The 23366-nt window shown below is 32.3% G+C and overlaps 1 protein-coding gene across 2 annotated transcripts in view; it reads left to right on the top strand.

The window, feature by feature from the left end:
• The window catches only part of LOC105147132 (Malic enzyme b), a 36340-nt gene extending 17447 nt beyond the window's left edge, over positions 1 to 18893 (top strand). The window contains exons 2-11 of one of the 2 annotated variants that reach the window (XM_011057932.2): positions 1649 to 1808; positions 7308 to 7466; positions 7536 to 7717; positions 9728 to 10037; positions 10151 to 10333; positions 10438 to 10663; positions 10722 to 10864; positions 10957 to 11251; positions 11320 to 11464; positions 18319 to 18893. In XM_011057932.2, the coding sequence (XP_011056234.1) occupies positions 1649 to 1808; positions 7308 to 7466; positions 7536 to 7717; positions 9728 to 10037; positions 10151 to 10333; positions 10438 to 10663; positions 10722 to 10864; positions 10957 to 11251; positions 11320 to 11464; positions 18319 to 18358 (1843 nt within the window). In that variant the 3' untranslated portion in view covers positions 18359 to 18893. Of the gene's footprint in view, positions 1 to 1648; positions 1809 to 7307; positions 7467 to 7535; positions 7718 to 9727; positions 10038 to 10150; positions 10334 to 10437; positions 10664 to 10721; positions 10865 to 10956; positions 11252 to 11319; positions 11465 to 11558; positions 11660 to 18318 lie in introns of those variants that run through there. The other variant, XM_087405951.1, reaches the window with a different exon arrangement.
• The last annotated feature ends 4473 nt before the right edge of the window (positions 18894 to 23366 follow it).

The raw sequence follows: 23366 nt of genomic DNA, 5'->3' as shown, positions 1-23366 counted from the left end.
TTTTTATCGAATGAAACTATAAAAGTAATTTATCCAACTATATGTGTATTAGTCCTACGTATAAAACTTGTACAGTTATTATCTATAATATATGCAGGGTGCGTCCGGATCAAAATTCGGACAAATTTCAATTTAAATTTTTTCCGCTATATTGTGTCTCCGCCAGAGGTTGTTGTTGGCGTTCGAGAAAGTCTGATGCTTTTAGTAAACAGTCATTCTCAAAATGGCCGCGATGTTGAAACCAAGTGCAGAGTATCATCGAAGACCTTTGCGCCGGACGCTCAGCAACGGAAATAATTTTGTTCTTTGGATACCCGAGATCAATCGTTTATAACGTTGTGACAAAATATACGGCTTCAGAACAGTCCAACGAAGATTCCAGTATGCCAGCGCGAAGAGTTCACTCGAAAGAACGCTCCCGCAATCATCGTTGAAAGGGCTCAAGCGCTGATTTTGAATGACCCAGGGCAATCGTTGCGTGTTTTGATGGATGTAATGAAGCCGTGGATGGACTGTGACATCCAGAAGGCCATATGTTTTTCAGCAGGACGGTGCACCAGCTCATACGAATCATTTGATTCACAATTGGCTCTCAGACAACGTGGATGTTTTAGTCCAAGGAATTCTGGCCTTCCAACAGCCCAGATTTAAATCCCTTGAACTATTACATGTGGAGCGTAGTTGAAAGGGTCACAAACAAGTCTCGGCATTCCAATGTGACGTCATTAAGAACCGCTATTGAGGCATCATTTGTCGGCATGGACAGCGCTACATTACAGTGTGCGTGCGAACGCTTCAGAGCGAGAATACAGGTCGTCATTCAAGTTAATGGGAAATATATCGAATAATTGTGCTCTATAGGGATCCCCTAAGTGTCACGTAAAATTTTTATAATATTTAATTTTTCATTAAAAACATTTTGTTTAAAGAAATTGTTCGATTTGTCCGGATTTTAGTAACGTCCTGTAGTTATCACTATTAAGTCACTTTCTTTAAATGATTGTATTTATGTACTTAATGCATAATTTATTATAGTTATTTCAAATTTATAATATTTCAGAACTAATTTAACTAAATATGTGTTCAGAGAATTAAAATACTGTAGTTAACATTAGTCTTTCCATAAAGTTTGTACAACTCTTTCACTTATTAGTTGTGGCAACCATTCAACTTTAATTTCAATTCTAATTTTTTTTGCCAAGATGTACTTGTGAACTAATAGTTCACAGACTATTAGTTTGTATAAAGAAATAACGTAATATTTTTAGAATTGGATTCAGATATCTAATTAAAACGTATAGGAAAATTTATGTATATGTGTGCATGAGATATTCATGTAGTAATATGTAATGACGTGTCAATGACACGTAAATTGTCTGTGTGTATATCCCGGTAAACACAAAGTTAATATAACATGTGCGTTATGTTGTTGAGTTATATTATTAAGTGGGAAATTACAACAGGTACGTTGTATGTAACTTTGTGTTTATTGGGATATAAAGTTCTATTTAATCAGTAAAACAGATGTCTTTAGAATCTCTTTAAATATCGATTGGATGCAATTTGATGGAATTATGTAACATTAATACAAGTATTATAAATCTTTAGAAACGCGTAAATTTTTCACGCGTATTTTTATATCGATTAGTAGCAGAAATTACGGAGGATTATGGACGCGGACGCTTCTATCTTCGCATGTTGCTGTGAAGGACGTACAACAAAGGAATATCCACGAGGTTTCGGGAGATGTGATACCAATAAATATGGTAAAGGGTATCGGACACCTCAGAGATCCTCGACTGAACAAGGTACCATTATCTCCCTTTGCTTAAATTTTCTTTAACCCTTTCGCTCCTAATGCCGTCTATAGCTATGAACTAATTTGTAGTGTTCCTATAATCTGGAGACATGGAGTGTTTCGGCGCTAAAACAAGCGTAGCTTCATGGCGCGAGACACTGCCGTGCTCCTTTACGTGAGCCGGTGAGTTGCGGCAGACTGAGATAATTGGATCTCACTATCGATTGAATTGATCAAGTTCTATATACACTCAATCGATAGCTATCACTCGGATTATATAATCAAAATTTTTATTTTTTTTTCTACGTACCCTACGAGCAGACGCAAATATTGTGACGCAAATCTCTGTATCTCTGAATTTTATCATTATTTTAAGGTAGTATTAATACAAAATGATTTTCAAATGTGCTAAAATTTAACATACAAATAAGTTGAAGTGCTCTCTATGTTTGTGTGCAATTAGAAACATATTAACATGAAAAGAACGCAATGTTTCGATTTTCTTTGGGATATTGTGGCGACTGAAGGGAGTAATAGGGAGTAGAGCGTGGCAACACCGGCGTCTATCTGTATTTATTTTCTTTCCGCATGTGCGTGCGACAGGCACAATCGAAAGTTTTCTCTCTCTGGCGAGAATGAGGTATTGTCACCAAGCACCATGAGACTAAACTTTTGGATAGTATTGCTGAAAATTGGCCTTCAATAATTTTTTACTCAAATACTATCAATTTTACAGAAAAACTGCAAAAGATGAAAATTATTAATTTTTTTCATAGAACTTTAGGAACTTTTCTAAAAATTTTTATTAACTTTTTAGTATTGCATTTTCTCTTTTTTGTCAACATGAGAAAATACAATATTAAAAAATTCTGATAGAAAAAATTCTAAAAAAATTAGAACTCTATAAGAAGAAAATAAACAATTTTTGTCCCTTGAAGTTTTTCTGTAAAGTTGATAATATTTGAGTAAAAAATTATTAAAGACCAATTTTCGGTAATTTTTAGCAATTAATTTATCTTGTTAACTGTTGCGAAAATTGCAGAATGGTAGAGGACTTTCCGTCTCAGTTTAGTCTGTTCTACATGTTCACGAACTCTGTCAGAACAATTATCAGAAACTGTATACAAAGTGTTGTATTTTAAATGATCCAGCCCAAAATCTTGAAAACTAAACCCAGTAAACAAAAATATTTCAGACAAAAGTTGTTTGGCTCGAAGGCGGACATAAAATGGTGCCATTGATTTGACCTTAGTCCTCTGAAGGTCACATGAAGGTCGCCTACAATTTTTTAAATGGGACCTATTTCTCATTACATATTCTTATAGCTTATCTCGAGAACTTTCCAAAACACTATAATAAAATGTTTTTTCATTAAGTATTTTTTGAGTTATGAGATTCAAAAGTTACAGTATATCATCGGCATTGGCGTTACTCAAGGTGCTAAAACCATGGTTAAAAATCTCTTGAATGTTGTTTAGGAACATAACCTAGGTAACATTTGTCAAGATCAAGGTCATTGGAGGTCATTGTACCTCTTATTTTCATTTTTACAAAAATGAATTTTTTGTGCAAAAATGAAAATAAGAATAATCTCCAATGGCGTTACACTGTAACTTTCAAGCCTCATAACTCGAAAAATACTTAATGAAAAAATATTTTAATTTAGTATTTGGAAAGCTCTCTCTCGAGATGAGCTATAAGAATATGAGTTAATAAAAATACTAGCTATAAAAGCTATAAGATAACTGAAAAAGAGCTAAATAGAGGTATAAGAATATCAGTTAATAAAAAAAGTTATTTAAGATATTATTAATAAATTCTGAAATTTTCCCCCTCCAGCAAGAATCGCATATCTCCCTCCAATGGGGGAGAAGAGGTGAAAAATCAATTTTTTGCTGATATTTATCGGTTTTTCTTCAATTTTACGGAAAAAATGGTTCTGTACAAAACGCTTATAAAATTCTCTACAAACAAGATTTTATACATATTTTTCGTCAGGTAAATATGCTTCAAATAATGGCCTTCTAAAATAGGATTAAATAATTTAATCATTAAATTCTTTAAATATTCATTATATTATGTAACGGTCTCTTCGAAACAGGTATGTCGCTAGTCTATTTATTCTTTTTGTAATGTGTTAGTGACTTTATGTACATATCAGGAGCAACATCTGTATTTTATGGTGGCGTTAGGGAAGGAAAGAAAGGTATTTCAACATTATAATGTTAACAAAACGTTAGTTTGGCTGCAATAGTCTATCTATTAAGAAGGTATGTTTTGTGTATTTCACAACGATGATGGAAAATATAATGTTTCATTTGTGAAGAAAATTTAAGTGAAGGTAAAACTCAAAATGTTAAAGATTGAAGAATAAACAGCCTTAGAGAATCAAGTAGACGGAGGAAAGACAATAAAAGTGTTCAGTTCCAAAATTTAAATTTTGTAACTGTTCACTCGAAGTGTTATAAAACTTACACAAGAGAAAAGTGTATAGTTGCTGCAGAGAAGTCACAAAGGTAAGATAATTATTGATAAGAAAATATATAATATTTCTACGTTTAATAAATTTCTCATAGATTTTGATATTATATGAAATTTAATATAATAATATAATAATAGCAGAGCTCGACGAGAATCGCCAAATTTCAATGACAAACATTATGTTTAATCTGTATCGAGAATACTGCAGAAGAATTTCTGACAAAAGAAAAAATACCTTTTTGGGTAAACGAGACTCTGTTAACATGTACAAAATTTTACGCTCAATAAGACTCTAGAGCAGGTAATAGAACGTAAAGATGACCCATTAACATGTTCAGTATTGGATAGAATAATGGATATTGATTTAGTAGCAGTTGAAGGGATAGTTACATAATGAATATTCGGAGAATTTAATAGTCAAGTTATTTAATCAAACTTTAGAAGGCCATTACTTGAAGACATATTTACCTGACGAAAAATATGTATAAAACCTTTTTTGTAGAGAATTTTATAATCTTTAATTTTGAACAGAACCATTTTTTCTATAAAATTGAAGAAAAAACCGAAATCGGCAAAAAACTGATTTTTAACTTCTTCTCTTCCTTTGGAGGGGAGTACGCGATTATCGTTGGAGGGAAAAACTTCAGAATTTCTTAATGATACCTAAAATAACTATAATAATTTATGAAAAAAAAATTTTAGTTTGAATTACTTATACTCCAAAATACTTGATGTCTGACTTATGATTCAGTTATTTCTTTATAGAAAAAAATGTTGATTTTTATTGAATTTTTTGGGTTCATGGAGAATGGTTGATTATTAGTTAATTAATGAGCCCTATAAAAAGTTGATTGGTCAAATACTTTATTTTCAATCGTGTACACAAAATTGAAGAAAATGTAGATTTTAAAGTTTTCGATTTAGTTCTTGAGTACTTACAATACTTACAGCTCGAAAGCTAATTTGTTATTCTAAGGATATACAATAATCATTTAGCTTCCTCATGGAATTTTGAGCAATTTGAGCCTCTACGAGCTACTTTTTAGCTTTTATAAGCTATTCTCGTGCTACTAACAATGGAATCGATTTTAATGAGCTTTGGATATATTATATAATATTAGGTCGGGGAAAAAGTTTCTTCATATTTAAAAAAAATTTTTCGCAAAAGTTTTTCATTTGTTGCAAAATTTTCGTTACAATTATATTATTCGTTAGAGCAAAGTTTTAGCTTTAAGAATCTGTTTTTTAAATTGCGGTGAGATGATTTTTATCGGAGTTACGAGCAATCAAAGTTAGAATGCTCCTTTACTTCGCGAATAACTCAATAACAAAAAATCATAGGAACATTTTTAAAAAATGATTTTGTAGGAAAAGCTTCGAGCTTTCACGATAGGTAGTCGAAAATTTTTGTAAATTTTTTTTGGAGTGAGAGATCCTCAAAGTGAAAAGAAAAATTTTCATCTTTTTCAGCTCGCAGTTTTTTTGATGTAAAAATTATCAAATTCACAGAAACTGAAAAAATATAGTAATCTTTCGAAAGTAGAGATTTCAAGCTTTAAAACTCTCTTTTTAAATTGAAATTTCATTTATTTTTGACGAAGATATTGTATATACAATTTTGAATTAAAAAATACGAAGAAACTTTTTCCCCAATCCAATATGTATCATCGAAATTAGAAGAGACAAAAAAATTTTCCGGAATGAAAATTAAATGATTTTAAAAGTATTTTAGAACTATAATAAAAAAATTAGTTTAAATTATTTATAATATTATACCTGCGCGTCATGCACTCGTATATACAAGCACTGAACTTTATACTGAAGGACTTCGAATTTCGTTTTAAAATTTTAGGAACATATTCTCGAAGAGTTGTATTATCAATTTATCGAAAAAAAAAATCGATTTTTTTTACTCTCTAATGTAGGAGACCCCTTAAGCAGTACATTTTACAGAAATATACAAATTTTATCAAACGCTCCGTTTGTCTCTCGAATGTTCGAGCACGATTTTAATTCCTCGGTTTTTTCCTCCTTTCTATAATGATTTATCTTGATAAAAATTCCTCCATAACTGAAAGCTAATTTCTACGTTCTCTGTGATAAATTGTGATGAGTGTACCTCTTTTTATACAAATGGCTCTAAAAATACTAATGTTTTCTTCTATTGTCGGTGTAGGCGTCTTTTCTCCTTATGCTCAGACTTACTCGTATATCATTTCCCCTTTCAAACCATTTTTACTGTAGAAACCCGTATACTTCAAGCCATCTTTATCACTAAAGACCACAGAATAAATTCTTTATTTTTTTGGACTCTATATATGTACTTGAAGCTTGCCTCTTCAAGAACAGCCAACGTTAATTATTTTATAGTCTGGTAAATAAAATTGCTATAAGTAATCAGCACGACACTTTCTCCAAAATATTAAAAAAATTAATTAAAAATATGTAGCAGCCGGAACTCTGTTTAAAAATGATTGTAGAGCATAGAACTCTGTTAGAACTAATGGAAACTATTGCCAAAAGTAATGACATTTATCGTTTTTTTTTATACTTTAAAGAAGAAGTATTATGCTACATTCGCGAAGTTAGCACGCCATATTTTCATATTTGATTTTTTTATGTAAAAAATGCGGAACTTTTTGGTATTTTTATATAGAATTGTAAAACTATGAAAAGTGTTACAGAAACTGTCATTATTTTTTTTATATTAATAGAATGTCGTATGAACTTCACAGATCCACAGAGCGACACTTTTTTTTGCCACATTCGTTCATTTCGTGCAAAAACGCGTCAAATGAGACTTCATCAAAATCGTTGAGAAAGACAGAATTCTTGAGTATTACCGAAGAGTAACTCTTCTATTCCCTGTTTTAAACGCCAATGATTGTCCATGTATAATGTGTACACTTTTGGCGCGGGATTCCGTAATCCCGTTCGATGAGTACTCTGGCGGATGAGCGAACTGCCATAGCGAAAGGGTTATGGCAAATGTACTATCTCAGCGTGAATATTTCGTGATGAATAACAGGGCTTGGCGTTCACTCTGAAAGAAAGAATAGCTCTCGGAATACATGGATTACAGCCTCCCAGATTTAAGACGCAAGAGGAACAGCTGGCTCTGTGCAAAGCCTCAGTAATGAAATATTCAGAGGATCTGAATCGATATTTGTATCTTGTGGAACTTCAGGTAAATAATACTTTTTGCACCATTTTGTTATAGAGAATTTGTCCTTAATTTCTTTGAAATAATTTCTAGGAAAGGAACGAAAGATTATTTTTTCGCTTGTTAAGCGAAAATATCGAGCAAATGATGCCAATTGTCTATACACCTACCGTTGGTTTGGCCTGTCAAAAATTTGGTGTGATATATCGTAGACCTCGCGGGCTTTTCATTACTCTTTATGATAAAGGCCATATTTATGAGATCTTGAATAATTGGTTAGTATAAAAAAAATACACAAAATATTATTGTTATATCTGTAAAAAAAGATGAGACGTTTGCCTATCTTTTATTGTTCTCTTAATAAGTCATACGATTAATCAAAAACCAATAATTAGTTAAATTGTACCGTTATATGAATAAATAAGTGAAGAAAGGTCAAATACGAAGCTAAATCTTATACCTAATAATATTTATATGTAAATTTTAAAGAAATGCTGGAGTGATTAAGTTATCGAGACATTATAGTCTACAAAAATTTCCGAATTGATTGAACGGAATCAAAAATCCTTTTACAGGATTAAAAAGGAGGGTCCCTTTAATACATATTGTATACGATAGCATACATCCACTCACATCGGCCGGTACCTAGTAACACTGCTTTACCAATAGGAATATACTTTAGATAATAATAATGTAATGTCCTTCTTACGGATTCTCCCAAATTCAACAACAAAAAATCCAAAAAATGAAGACGAATGACAGGGAAATACTGCCGTGTCCAATCGATAATGTGCGTAATCGAGCCTTATTTATTATCAGGTTCAAAATCAGGCGATTGAAATAGCCAACTGGAAAGTTGTCGGCATTTCAACTCAGATCAAAGAAATATGCTATTTTTATTAATATTGAACTTTATTATCTATACTGTGCCACAATATAAAAATATATTATAAGATATTTCATTCTCAGCGTATCCAAGGCGCAGTCTTGAACGTGGCGGGTGGTATTTGACAGTATTGTCCTAAGTCTTAGGATACGCATTTGATTGGTTGTTCTGATATAGGGCCATAGCAGAAAGACTGACTTATAATCTTAAAATTTATAATTTAAATCTTATGTTTTTAGTACGCACAAGAACTATTGCTGGATTCATACTAAATCCGATGTGCGTCATACGACGCTCTGCAACCAATCAAAAAATAGGATTTTGCTTCATATCGGCAATACAAAATAAAATTTTGCTTTCTGATTGCAGAACGCCGTCGAATCCAGTGTGAATCCAGCATATTTTATGACTCATGTCTTAAAGGTGTGAATAAGTGCCTTTAAAATATAAATAATAAGATAGTTCTTGTGCCCGGATCTACAATAGATTTTTAAGCTTTAAGCCATAAGGAATGAACGAATCACAATTAATTATTCTTCTCGCATTCGACTGTAATTGGTCAATTTTTTGCAGCTTAAAGCTTAAAACACTTATTGTAGATTTGAACTTACTAAAGACATAAGACTTAAGTCAGTGGGCGCGTTCAAGTCGACAAAGCGGTTAGTCTACTCGCCAAGCAAATAAACATGATTGGTTGTTACTTATAGATCCAACCAATCACATTCAATTGCTCGATTAGCAGGCTAGCTGCTTTGCCCGGCTTGCCGGGCTTCGCCCACTGTCTTAAGATTATAAGTTAACTTTCTGCTAAAATCATTATGTGCAATGAAATACATTATATTCTTATACCATGTATTGTGCCATGTATTGTTATTCTCTCATTCCCCTCTTGTAGTGCGTTGAAAATAACAGTAATTCCTTTCCAGTGAGAAATGATAATGGAATCGACATTGATTTCATTGTTATTTCTCACTGGGTTGACGACTTTTATGAAAATAAAGTCTTGTTTGTTAAACGAATTTTACTTCCTCAGATTAGTTACCCAGCCACACCATTTTTCACTACTGTGACTTTCTTATTTGCTAAATGCATTTTTCCTTCATCAGCTTTAGTTTAGTTTATGATTGTGTTTCATATCCGATAAATAATAATCGGCATACAGTTTATATTATTTACATAACTGGAAAATGTCTTTAAAATTTATATATAAATATTATTATATATTATATATTATTAGACCTCAAGATTTAGCCGCGATTGTATTTGAATCTTCTGTACTCATTTGATTTGAAAAGTATAATTACATTTGTTGCGTTGCAAGAAAGAAATTATTTTACATATAGTATGGATATTAATTTATCATCAATGTTGATCACGATGATTTCCATCGCATTTTTAGGCCAGAACAAGCGGTGCGGGCCATCTGCGTAACAGATGGTGAACGAATTTTAGGTCTTGGTGATCTCGGAGCTTGCGGCATGGGTATTCCCGTTGGAAAACTGGCACTTTATACAGCTCTGGCTGGTATCAAACCGCATCAATGTCTTCCGATTACCATTGATGTAGGTACTAATAACGAACAGCTAAGAAACGATCCTCATTATATTGGTCTTAATAAGTCCAGGAGCCAAGGTGCCGAGTATGATGAATTAATCGATGAATTTATGGCTGCTTGTGTGCAAAAGTATGGACAAAATGTTCTTATTCAAGTAAGCTAAATTCGTGTGTTTCTAAATATATATTGTATTATGTCTTTAACTCAAATTTTGTTAAATAACCTTATGATACGTACACGTAATATTGCACGCTTTTTGTATTTTAGTTCGAAGATTTCGGAAATCATAATGCCTTCCGTTTCTTAGACAAATACAGAAATAAATATTGTACATTCAACGATGATATACAAGGTACAGCTGCGGTTGTTGTGGCTGGAATTTTAGCATCGCAAAGAATAACTAAAAAAAGAATGGCAGATAATAAATTTGTCTTTCTTGGTGCCGGAGAGGTTTGTAAATTTTCAACATAATGCAAGCATTATTTCGAAGATATTAAACATTTATGTTTGTTTTGAGTCCGCTTTATAACAATATTTATTTTATTTTATTATAGGCAGCTATTGGAATTGCTGATCTTTGTGTCAAAGCAATGGAAGCTGACGGTTGCACTCAACAACAAGCGCGCAATAATATTTGGATGATGGATATTGATGGGTTACTCGTAAAGAATCGGTCCGAGGGTAATTTAGAAGGCCACAAGATCTGGTACGCGAAGGACTACAAAGTGATGAAGACATTAATCGAAGTTGTGAAAGAAATTAAACCTTCTGTCTTGATAGGTAAGCAGATTTCTTCAAAGAAAAACAATCTTGGTATAGAACTAAAATGTTCACATAGGCGCTTCGGCGGCGGCAGGGGCATTTACTCCTGAAGTCTTAAGAGAAATGGCAAAAAATAACGAGAGGCCGTTGATCTTCGCTTTAAGTAATCCAACTAGTAAAGCTGAATGTACGGCGCAACAAGCGTATGATCATACTGATGTATGAATATAATAAAATCTTAAATAATACAATGATAATTTTATTTTTTAACACACTAAATTCATTCGTCAGACTAAACGTCTATGTTTTAGGGTAGATGTGTATTCTCTTCGGGTTCGCCATTCGGTGAAGTAAAACATAATGGCAAAATATATAAACCTGGACAGGGTAATAATGCGTATATCTTTCCTGGTATCGCTTTAGGGGTTATTGCTACCGGCGTACATCATATTACTGAAGATTTATTCTTGATCTCGGCACAAACTGTCGCCGATCATGTAAAAAATGAAGATCTTGAAAGAGGTAGTTTATATCCGCCATTAAATAATATTCGTGAGTGTTCTATCGACATCGCGATTAAAATAGCTGATTATGCTTATGCTAAAGGTAGGTTGTTATAATTTCGGAATTGTATGTAAAATACTATTTAGTATTATCTATTGTTATATCTATAGGTGGTTTAGCAAGTGAATATCCGGAACCAAAAGATAAACGACAATTCATCATAAGTAAGATGTATGATGCCAACTACGACAGTCCACTGCCAAATTTATATGAATGGCCGGGTGATTATGCCAAACCACGTATCTTACCGGAAAAGTAAGTATAATGAACTTCATGATTATAAGTTAATTCTTTCATGTAACGTCACATTATTCAATCCAGTGAAATTTATCATTTTCATAAATTGTAGAATCAAAGAAGTACATATTGGATTGATCAAAAGTATAATACGAGAGCATATAGTCAATAAGTTTTTAGAAAAATATAGTAAAACACATATTTTTTGATCGACATTCATTTTTATTTCTCAACATAATCTTCTTTCAGCTCGATACCCTTGATCCAACAATTCTCCAACTTTTTCAAGCCGTCCGAATAATATGATTTGTCCAACTCTTCCAAATAAGCCTCTGTTTCGGCGATGAGCTGCTCTCTGGTGGTGATCTCTTTCCTCCGAACCATTTCTTCAGGTTTTTGGAAACAGGAAATAATCACAGGGGATTAAATCTGGCGAATATGCTGAATAGGGAAACAATTCGTAGTGGAATTCATTGAATTTGGTCATCGGTGCCGGGCACGTGTGAATCCGTGCATCGTCTTGATGGAAGAGCACTTTCTTCTTCGCCAAATGGGGACGTTTTTTCTTTAAAATGTTGTTGAAACGATCCAATAAGGCTTAGTAATCGCTATTGATCGTTTGCTTCGACGGAAGGAATCGATATGAATTGTACTGCGTGCATTCCAAAAACTATGGCCACCTTTCCAACCGACTTCACGGTCTTCGCTTTCTTCGGACTTGGGTGAAGTCCATTGTTTCGACTGTTCCTTCGTCTCGGGTGTGAAGTAATGGATTCATGTTTCGTCCACAGTAATGAATCGACGCAGAAATTTATCTGGATTACGTTGAAACATCTCCAAACATTGTTTTGAAATCGTCACATGATCGCGCTCATGGTCCACAGTGAGCAAACGGCACCCATCTTGCCGATAGCTTTTTCATACTCAATTGTTCGTGCAAAATTGAAATCACTGTGCCACGTGATGTGCCTGTGGCCTCAACAAGCTCGCGCTTTCACTCGTCGCTCAATCAAAACAATATCGTGAACTTTATCGATGATTTCTTGCATAACAGCCTCAATTGGACGTCCCGAACGAGATGTATCATATGTGGATATATGACCACGTTTAAATTCATTCACCCAATTATATATAGTCGCAAACGCTGGTGCAGATGTGCTATGAATATTATCCAATTCGGTTTTGATTTCTTTCGGCGTTAAACCTTTCATATGTAGATATTTGATCACTGCACGAAACTTGTTTTTTTTCCATTTTGCAAAAAATATTAAGGTTGTTTGCTTTAATCGTCTACAGAAATGAAACCACGCGATGAATTCCGCTCAAAATTTGACAATAATCAGCTGAAAGATGCTACTTGTCAAAAAATAATATGACATGACACTGCGAGTCCCCTCTGACAGATTTTCTAAGAACTTATTGACTTGCCCTCGTCATCATTTTTTAGCTCAAAATTGTATGTACAATAACTTCATTAAAAATGAACGAAATTTAAGTAAAAGAAAAGGTTTTAAAGCTTGAAATTTCTACTTTCGAAATTACTGTATGTTTTTAGTTTCTGTAAGTTCGATAATTTTTACTTATAGAAAACAATAAGCTGAAAAAAATAAGAAATTTTCTTCTTGCTTAGTAAACCAGTTACATGCCCAAAAAAATTTGCGAAAATTTCCGATTGTTTATCGTAAAAACTTGAAGTTTTCCCTACAAAATGGTTTTTTAAAAATATCCCTACGATTTTTTGTTACTCGCGGTTTAAGAAAAAGAGTATTCTGATTTTGATTGCCCATAACTCCGTCAAAAATCAATTAAAAAATTCTTAATAGATTTTTAACCGTAAGATAGATATACCGATTCTAAATCCCCGTATTAGTGCGTATACGTATATGCAGTATATATGTGTGGTGTGAGCATGCAGGAAGGGGGAAGTACACACAGACGCTGGGTCCGAGGGAAGGGAAAGTAGGATTCTTGTTAGAGAAGGAAGAAGGGTTTATTTCTTTTCTCTGCCCGTTGTGTTCTCCTTCTAACTTGTTGTCCTCTCTGTCCTGTTACGATTTTACTTATCATGTTATTCGCCCTCTTTTTTCCACTCGTAGTTCTAACCTAACCATCATATTTATGCTCTCTCTTCCACCCACTGCGGTCCTATATTTATCGTCATATTTGTGCTCTCTCTTCCTCCTGTTGCACTCTCTCTCCAACTCTAACGTTCTCTTTCGCACACGATTTTATTAAATAGATATGGTACTTGTTTTTTACAATTTTTTAATGATATGACTTAGCAATTATAAATATTTTTTTAATAATGTACAAATGGCCAAACGTGCTTTCTTATCAACTAATTCAATACGGTATGAAGAAGGAATGATTGAGAGACAAAGGACTAAATAATTTTAAACAAAGAGTAATATAATTTTAATATTCCTTTTAATATTCTCATTTTTCATGTTATACAATATGATCTAAAGCATATGCTATCAATTCACATTTGATATTAGAATTTCTATCATAAGTCTTGCGCAAAGTATTTACCGTTTCAAATTTATTCATAACGCAATTTTGACATAAATAAATCACGAAATATTTAAATTTATCGCTTACACTATTCGTATAATGATATAAATTGAAATATACGTGTTCAACACTCGCAAAAGTTATAAACGATGCGTTAACGTTGGCGGCCGCGATGACAACGCTCTGATTATGCTAAATCCTGGATGGATCGCGAGTGATTTTGCGAAAAGTGGTGACAAATGACGGATACTTCAATTTTTGCGTGCCATTCAGTATATTGTTGAGTTTTTGTGAGAATTATAGACGTGGTAATTAATATTCGCCATGAATTGATTTTAATATGAGCGTGCAACGACAATAATTGTCTTGAGAGGAATCCAACTGCAGGACCGACACTTGAATTATTCAAGTGCAGTGGCGAATGCCTCATGTTACGTTGCACGAAGTAAATTAACTTCATGCTGCATGCCTGGAAAGCGGACGATATCTGACAGTGAGTATAAATTTCCGTTCATAGGATCTGTATGAATATCTTCTACTATCGAGCATGAAGCATTCCTGAGTTATCAAGACTGCAACTCAGCTAGAAAAATCACAATATGTTATCTTTGCTTTGCAGACTGACAGAAAAAATAACATGAAAGCATATAAAACTTTCTTTGATAACTGTAAATTAACTAATGTAAAACTTTACTTAAATTCAAAATTTTATCCATATGATGATCTGAATCTAGACAAATGTAGAGTTGTTATATTGTATGATATGTTTGCACGTTTCCGTATGTCTTACTATCAAATCCTTCGTGAAAGGAGTGAAACTTTATACCACGTAAACGGCTTTTTGAACGGCATTACTCTTGATAATTATTGACTGTTAGCGACAAAAAGAGTCCATCAAGAGTGGTATCGCGTATATGATTAGAATTTGAATGAAAATGTACCCGCATTCTGCCCTATCATACATGACCGCGTGATCAAATACAGCCGAATGTCAAACATAGTACGTAAGATTACATAAACGTTGATAAAAGAAAAATACCTCCCCTTCTTTCCAATATAAAAGATAAAAACCATCTTTTGTGATCAAGCACAGTCTTGAAAAGTCGTTCATCACACTGAGAAACCCCATTAATTGAATCATTTAATTTTTGTTTGGATATGAGCAAACAAATCCTTGATTGATGCAATAAAATAATTTACTTGAAGCCAAATATTTGGTTGTAAACAACTTTATCAGATGTCAATGTTTATCAGAAATAAGTAAAATGTTACAATAATCAAATGCTTTGCTCCAACTAAATTATTTTATTGCATCAACCAAGGATTTGTTTGCTCATATCCAAACAAGAAATTAATTGATTCAACTAAATAGATTTCTTAGTGCATGATTGTACCGACGTTTGTGAATCTGCAAGGATTTATCGTTGGAAAGAAATTTATTATGAAGAAAGTGGCAGTGTTGAAAAAAAGGAGCTACATTTTCTTATTACATATTTACATGTCCCATGCCAATTTCTTGACAAAATTCGAAAAGTATTGCGCTTCTTGGCTGAGTGCTTATCATCATGGATTGCAATAGGAAGACGGGATAATTCCGTACAGCACGTGAAACGTCTGATTACGATGGTAATTGGTGCGGAAGAGTGATGACAATAAGGCTCTCGTATACGTCAAAGGGCGTGAAAAACGTGAATGACTGGCTCGTATATTCGATAACGATGACTTGAGACCGTTGAGACTTCAGATGCTGATTACGAAGATATAGATATATTCTTTACGAAATCTGGATATTACTAATACTGTACGATGCGGAAATTGTGTTAAGAATTGTGCGTTACAGAATGTATTTAAAATACATACTTGGTGGTCGGCAGAAAAAAATATACCAAGTTTAAAAAAAATAAAATATGAGATTTTTTTAAAATGCATTTTAATTTCTCTTCCTTTTCTTGATAATTAAGAATCTGTCAATAATGATAGCTGTTCAGTAGTATGTATATATAGTTTAATAAGTGTTCGATAGCTATTCAACAATAGGTTTAATAATGATTCGATAGTTTTAATAATAATTAGGAACGTTTGGTCATTTGTCACTCAAAGAGGTATATATAGATATAGAGTAGGCAAGGCATAGAGGCTCATGTAAGTGGAAATGTTAGACAAAAAAGGAAAGAATACGAGATGGCTTTATCTTTATCTAATGTTGCGCCGCGCATAGAACTTTGAAAGCTGAGTGAGGCGGCATCGATATATTGTTCTCCTGAACTCTCCCCACCTAACACTGAAAATCAACAACGCATGCGCGATTAAACAAAATGTTGATCCATCTCGTTTCCTGTTTCTTTCTCTTCGCTTATGCATTCTTAACTGGCTCCCCTACTCTATATACCATATACAACCTCTTTATTTGTACTACATTACTAAAAAAAAGAGAACGCAACGGACGAGAGAGAGAGAGGGGGGAGAAGGAGAGGGAGAGAAAGAGAGAGAACAAACCCCCTTCTTCCTTACGGATCCCAGTGACGCGCTTCCCTCCCCCCTCCCCGGACTCAGCGTTTGTATGCACTTCCCCCTCCCTGACACTCTCACACATACATACCGCACATATATACGTATACGCACTAACACGTGGGGATTTAGAACATCGGTGTATTTATCCTACTTTAACCCTTAATAAAAATACTTTGACCAATAAAATAAACATCACATCTAGAATGGCATACCCAGGCCAACTTTGATTGCTCAGAACATTCGTAAAAATAAATATATTTTAACAAATTCTTTTCAATCAAAACGTCAGACAACTAAAAAATATAACGGTACCAAGCAAATGTACGTATCTTTATTGATAAAAAAGTTATAAGCTATAAAGTAAGTAAATAGTTTCGAAAAAAATCACATTTTGTTAAAAATTCTTATTTTTAATACATAAGTTATAAAATATTTAAATATATTAAATTATATTTTAAATGTGCACTATGGAAAGTAGAAACTTCGATCTTTCAGAAAAAAAAATACTGTATTATTGTATCTTTTAAAAAACATATTATTGAATGAAAGAAAATTTGAAATTCATTTTGGAAGGAAAACATATGAGGTCTGATAAAAAAATAAATGAACTTTTTGAATTACTCGATAGCAGAGCGTCCTAGTGCAGCGTAGATGTGCAGTTTGTAGCACTACAATCGTTATAATCTTCCGAGTAACTGGCTTTTTTAACAATTGTTTATATCTCGTTTAGTTTCAGAGTTATTGCTATTTGAGTGCAACGTGTTTTAGTATCCGTGGCGATTTTCACCTCGAAATGAATTTTTGTAATTTTTGTCTCAAGGTCAAACAATCAACCGTCAGTACCATTTGAAAAGATTGCGCGAAAAAATTCGCAAAGAGACCATAGTTGTGACGAGACAACTCACCATGTTCCTTCACCATGACAATACGCCTGCCCACTCAACCTTGTTAATTCACAAGTTTTGTGCCAAAAATCAGATGACTGTCCTCCCCCTGCCTTCTCAAATCTTGCTCCCTGCGACTTTTTCTTGTTCCCAAAATTAAAATCAGTTCCCAAAATAAAAAATTCAGTTCAAGACGAAAATCGAACAATAATTCTGAAACTAAACGAGATGTAAACAATTTTAAAAAAGCTAGTTACTCAGAAAATTATAACGATTGTATATAACCTAATCATTTATGCTATATAGTTACTTATAATTATAATAAACGTCATTTACATTTGTTATTTACATATTCAATTCATTTTTGTTTCAATTTATTATTCAATTTATTATTCAATAACAGAAAAGATACGAGGTCTGATAAAAAAAATAAGCGACCTTTTTGAATTACTCGGCAACGGAGCGTCCTAGCGACGCGAAAATAAGTTATTTTTAAAATATTTGTAAGAGTAATGATAAAATTAATTGTTCGGCTTGCGGTTAGACTTTAAATTATAAATAAATTTATTATTAATTAAATTAATATTAAAATTAATATTAAAAAATTAAAATTTAATATTTGTATATTAGAAATTTATTTAAAGTGATTAATTATATGATGAAATATGTAATGATTTAGGTTTGAATAAAATAAATAAAAATTTTTTAGGATAAATAAATTATTTGAGAGTTTATTTTTTTAATAATAGGTTATTCTCTCAGAATAGTGTTACATTAATTACTGATGTTTATTGAATAGATCCATCAAGTTTAGATATTTTATCTTAATGTAGTATGACCACCCACTTTAATCATATAATATATTTATTTTCTCTTTACAATATTGTCTCTTTTTTATTTGCTCGTTTCCACAATTAATTTCTCTCTCGGTGGAAACCACTGAAATTTAATTAATTTTTTCAGAGACACAATAGAAATTCGTCACAATTTAAAACATCTGTAATGGATTTCATCGGCTGGAATAGTTGGAGACTATATTATTGTTATTTTTAATGATAAAAATATCGATGTCTCTTCAACCTATATTTAATGTCATTCATATACAAACAGCAAATCTTATAAACAATTTTAATCATAAAATTATTTCATTCGAAAACTTTAATTTCATAATATTTTCATTCTTATCATTTGAATTGCTAACATAGTACATGACGGCATGAATCAATGGTTAATAATGTTATTATTATAATGTGTGTGTGTATATATATATATATATATATATATATATATATATATATATATACACATACATACATACATACATATATGAGCTAACAATATAATATTTTAATGTTCTTCTTCATTTATCAATATTAAAGATAGTAATTTTACTGGAATAGCAACTGAACTAACTAACGAAAGCTAGTCTCATTTTCATCAAAAACACGTTGTTTTACACAGTTCAATATTAGAAAAAATGTATGTATGTCAAAATAAGTATCAATAACTCTCTTTATTAAAATACAAATTAAATTTTAGATCTTTTTGTTATAAACCCTGTTAAAAATTCTTAAAATATTTAATAATGTAATATCTTAAGATTTTAAAATATTTAATAATGTAATATATTTAGATTTTCTGGACTTTCCGAACAAAATATGAAATCATTCTAAGAATTCCTTCCTTGCTTCCTCATCTGAAGATTCTTTTCAAATTTGTCATGACCGTAAAACAACCCAAGATGAATAAATTTCCGAAACTCCAAGATCAAGTTTACGCTGTAAGTTCAAAGTTTTTATTTCAATATTTTATATTGTTATTATGTTAGCAAACTTAATGGATTACAAATTGATCCTAACTATAAATTAGCTTCTCTGGGTAGTATCTCATTATTTACAAATATCCCTTTTGAATTAGCAATCAAAGGAATTTCTGAAAGATGGGATCACATTAGTGAATATTAGAATATCAAAATATGAATTTTTTCGATTGCTATCCGACTGATTCTCAATTCTACTATTTTTTCTTTTCAATGTAGGTATATTACAGGCAAATTTTTTTGGCACTCCAATGAACTTACCATTATTCCCGATTATTATATCCGATAGCGGATACAGTCATGCAGGATTTGGAAGAAGTTACTATTAAAAAATTATCCATATATTACCTTTAAGATACATAGATATATCTTATTACTCTGAAAGATCTTTTTTAATAAAATTTTAAAAATTTTTAACTCGTTACACAAACGGTTACAATTTATTATTGAAAGTCATTATTTGATCTACATATCATAAAAAAAGCACTATTTTTGGTATGGTAGAATATTGCTGCCGAGTAAGCAATTTGCTAACAATTTGGTATCGATTTAGCATCAAAGCTTGGTAGCAAATCCGGTGCCATCTGTGTTAGCAGTAAGCTTGTGTTTTTGCAGATAAGCGTTACAAAATTATTTCTGCCGCGAATTTATCGTCAAATAATGCTACGCAAAGCTTGCTGCCAATTTGATATCAATTTGTATAAATACATTTGAGTAATAGGGGGAGTTCTAACTCGTGAACTCCAAGGGGAATGCGAGGCACTGGGGATTCTTCGGAGGTGGAGGTATGACATTATTCAGAGATAGTAGTAAGACATCATAGATTTTGGGAACTCACGTACAAGACAATAAAAACATCACAAAAAGAGGGAATATTGCTATGAACAAAAATAATAAATGATTATAAACGAAAAATGTTACAAAGAGTATTCGCTGTTATATGCTCCAACTGTTTTTCAGCTAAGATATGGTGTAACATAATTTTTTCTAGAAACAATATTTATTATTTTAAATAAATACGACCAAGTTTCATAATTAATCGATTGAGTACCAACTAGCTATCAACGAGTAGCTATTCGAGCCATTGAGTACCAATGAGTAGCTGCTCGAAATCAATGATATTGAAACGCAATGTCTCCTTGCCTTGATAAAAGAGCTTCGATTATTTATTCTTTTTTGGGAGGGGACATAATAATCGAACATGCTTTTTGCAATATGTTTCAAGGTTAGTAGAAGTGTAAATGTAAGTGAAACTCGAGAATTGTATTTTCATAAATTTTTATAAGGGTAGAAGCATGTCTAAGATAAGTAATGTAAAGATTGGTTGCAATAGAAATGATTGATATTTTGAGCGCCCGACATCTGGTTGCTATTAAAAATCAGTAATTGTGTTTTTATACGTGTATGAGATAAAAGGAATTAAAACACTTTAAATGAAACATTTTAAGTGAAACTCTAGAATTTAACATTTCTTAGTTCTCTTCAAGTTTATGAGGATATAATTTTGAAGCATTCCTAAAAAAAAATTAGAAAAAATGATATCTACTCCAGTTGAAGAGAAGAGTTACAGTATGAATTACAGTATGAATTTAGGTCTAGAAATGTACGGTCTAGAAGTGTACGGTCCAGAAGCGAGCTTACTTAAAATCGTATTATCCCAGACAGCACATGCTAACATTCAATGCTATATTCATAATGAATATACTGTGATTATAACGAATAAACCAGAAACGTTAATGTGACGTCTTAGTAAAATATTATTTCTTGTATATTATCAAGATATATCAAATAATAACTAAACTCCGATTCTGATGCTGAATATCCTGCTATCATATCAATTATTATATATCCAAGACGTCTCTAAATTATTCTTGCGGTATATTTCGTGTCTGTCATGTATATTGGGTCATCTAAAAAGTATCCGCGGTACTTTGTCACTAGATATATGACCATCAACACACATCTAGTGACAAAAAAACCGCGGATACTTTTTAGATGACTCAATATTTTCAGAACAAACTCACAACATAAAATGCAGAACCAATGCTGCCTGTATTTCATCTGGGCTATAAGCACTTATAATTCAGAAAAGATCTTCCATTTTTTTTTATCTTTTCTATAGTAATAATTTATTGTTACAGAAATTATTTTTTCCAAAATTCATATTTTATGACTGTGTTGATAAAAAAATTTGGAAAAAATCTTGGTAGCTTCTTCCGATAAGTATTATAATATATCAAAATTTCAGTCAAATCAAAAATCCAAAAGTTCACGAGTGACACACTTGGGATGTAATACCCCATATATACAGTGTCCCGCGAGACTTCTCCAACTGCCTAGAGAAAGGTAGACGGGAAATAAACATAAAAGTCCTTTACCATTTAGCGATATAGCGTAATAACAATCGAGATATTAATGTTTGCAATTGTACTAATAAGAGCGCGCCGATAGAAATGCTCCGGCAGCAATGTATGCTATCGATTTCGTCAGATCGCCGTCTGATTCTGTGTCGCCACCGTCAACGCAGAGTTCTTGGCTGAGTACTCAGGAACCTTAAATTCGTGATTTTTTATTATATTATGCTGTACGCATACTTTTAATGTTAAAATATCTTATACATTGTCGAAAAATTACAATTTTTCTTTACAGTTTTATCTCTATTGATAATCAAACTCGGATAATAACATTAAAATCACAATTTTTTAAATAACAAAATCGAGTATTATTATGTTTTAAACATATATATTGGGATCTTAAAATCGTCTGTATTACCAACTAAATCATATAATTTTTGTATAACAAATATTTTTTTCTCCTTCACAGATTCGAAAATCCTTTTCCAGGATTAAAGTATACGCATTAATACGTGTTTGTGAGATGGAGTTCATACTGAGAACGACCAAAAATTTCGAAATTGATATTTTTTACCATTTCTTAATGTAACATGGTGTCTCAAGTTGTCGAGTCGTGACAACATTTACATACGAAAGTTTTGCAACTTGTACTTACAAAATAGTAATCCATAAACACGAAGTTTATACGAACAAATAACGTCGAGTTCTTAGAATTAGATTTAGACGCTTTATCGCAACGAATTTGTTATATGAAAATTGACACGAACATGCGATTGCGTGTATCATAGGTTGTGTGAAATATTGATGTGATAATATATAAAAAGACATGTCGATGCGCTTGAAAAACAGTGATCTCTGGTCACATCGTCGGAGTTCGAGCTTCGCTTTAGAATCCCCTTAATCACTTAAATTTTAACAGGCACGTGAACTACCATAAGCGCCGACCATCTTTAGTAATATCTCATCGGTGACAACAATCAACAAAAAAAAAAAAGAAGAAAGGCGGCAATCATGACGGTTAGTAAATGTGAATAAACGAGAGCAATTTTTATAGGTGTAGTACCACGTTTGTCAAGATAGTGACGCCAAAGCGTACATTTTTTCGCTTCAGTCTGAGTTAATTATTATCTTAAAATAATTTTCGCCACTTTAATTTTGGCCGTATTGATCCCTTTTTTATTTTTCTGAGGGCACATGTCACTCATTAAAGAAGAATAAGAATTATTAGCCATTTCCGATAAAACTAAAACATGGCATCCTTCTGGTTTTGTATCTCGACTCTCACTAGAGTGACTCTAGTTGTGGTACTTTATAAATCTAGTGATTTTATACTCCGCAGTTGAGTCTGCTGAACGCAACCAATGATATTGTGAAGGAAAATTAAATAACTACGATTACTTTGAATGAAAATCAATCTTTGAATGACTTGTGATTCTTTTAAAAGGAATTAAGAGTTACCGCAGACAAAATTCCGTAAGGTATGCATAAGGCATAAATTTAAGCCGATAAGCCAATCAAGATACTGCTTTAGATCTACATAATCTGACGGAAATAAAAACAGCAGTAAATTTATCCGTAAGACAAATTTCAACCGGTTGAAATTTGCTTTATGGATAAGTTTATTGCTATTTCTATTTCCGTTAGAGTACGTAGATCTAAAGCAGTATCCTGATTGGCTCATCGGCTTAAGTTCATGTCTTAAACTTACTGTTATTAAAATTTTGTCTACGGCAGTCCTGAGGAGCCTCGCACACACTTTCCGTAACAGTAACTATAAGTACTATAAGAATCAGTCAATCACAGTCGAAAATTCTTTTAAACTCTTAATTCTAATTGGC

Source organism: Acromyrmex echinatior, chromosome 4 (assembly GCF_024713525.1).
Source record: "Acromyrmex echinatior isolate Ae372 chromosome 4, ASM2471352v2, whole genome shotgun sequence".
NCBI classification, from domain to species: domain Eukaryota; kingdom Metazoa; phylum Arthropoda; class Insecta; order Hymenoptera; family Formicidae; genus Acromyrmex; species Acromyrmex echinatior.
Note: the sequence above shows the minus strand (reverse complement) of the source record. Positions and strands in the feature narration are given on the sequence as shown.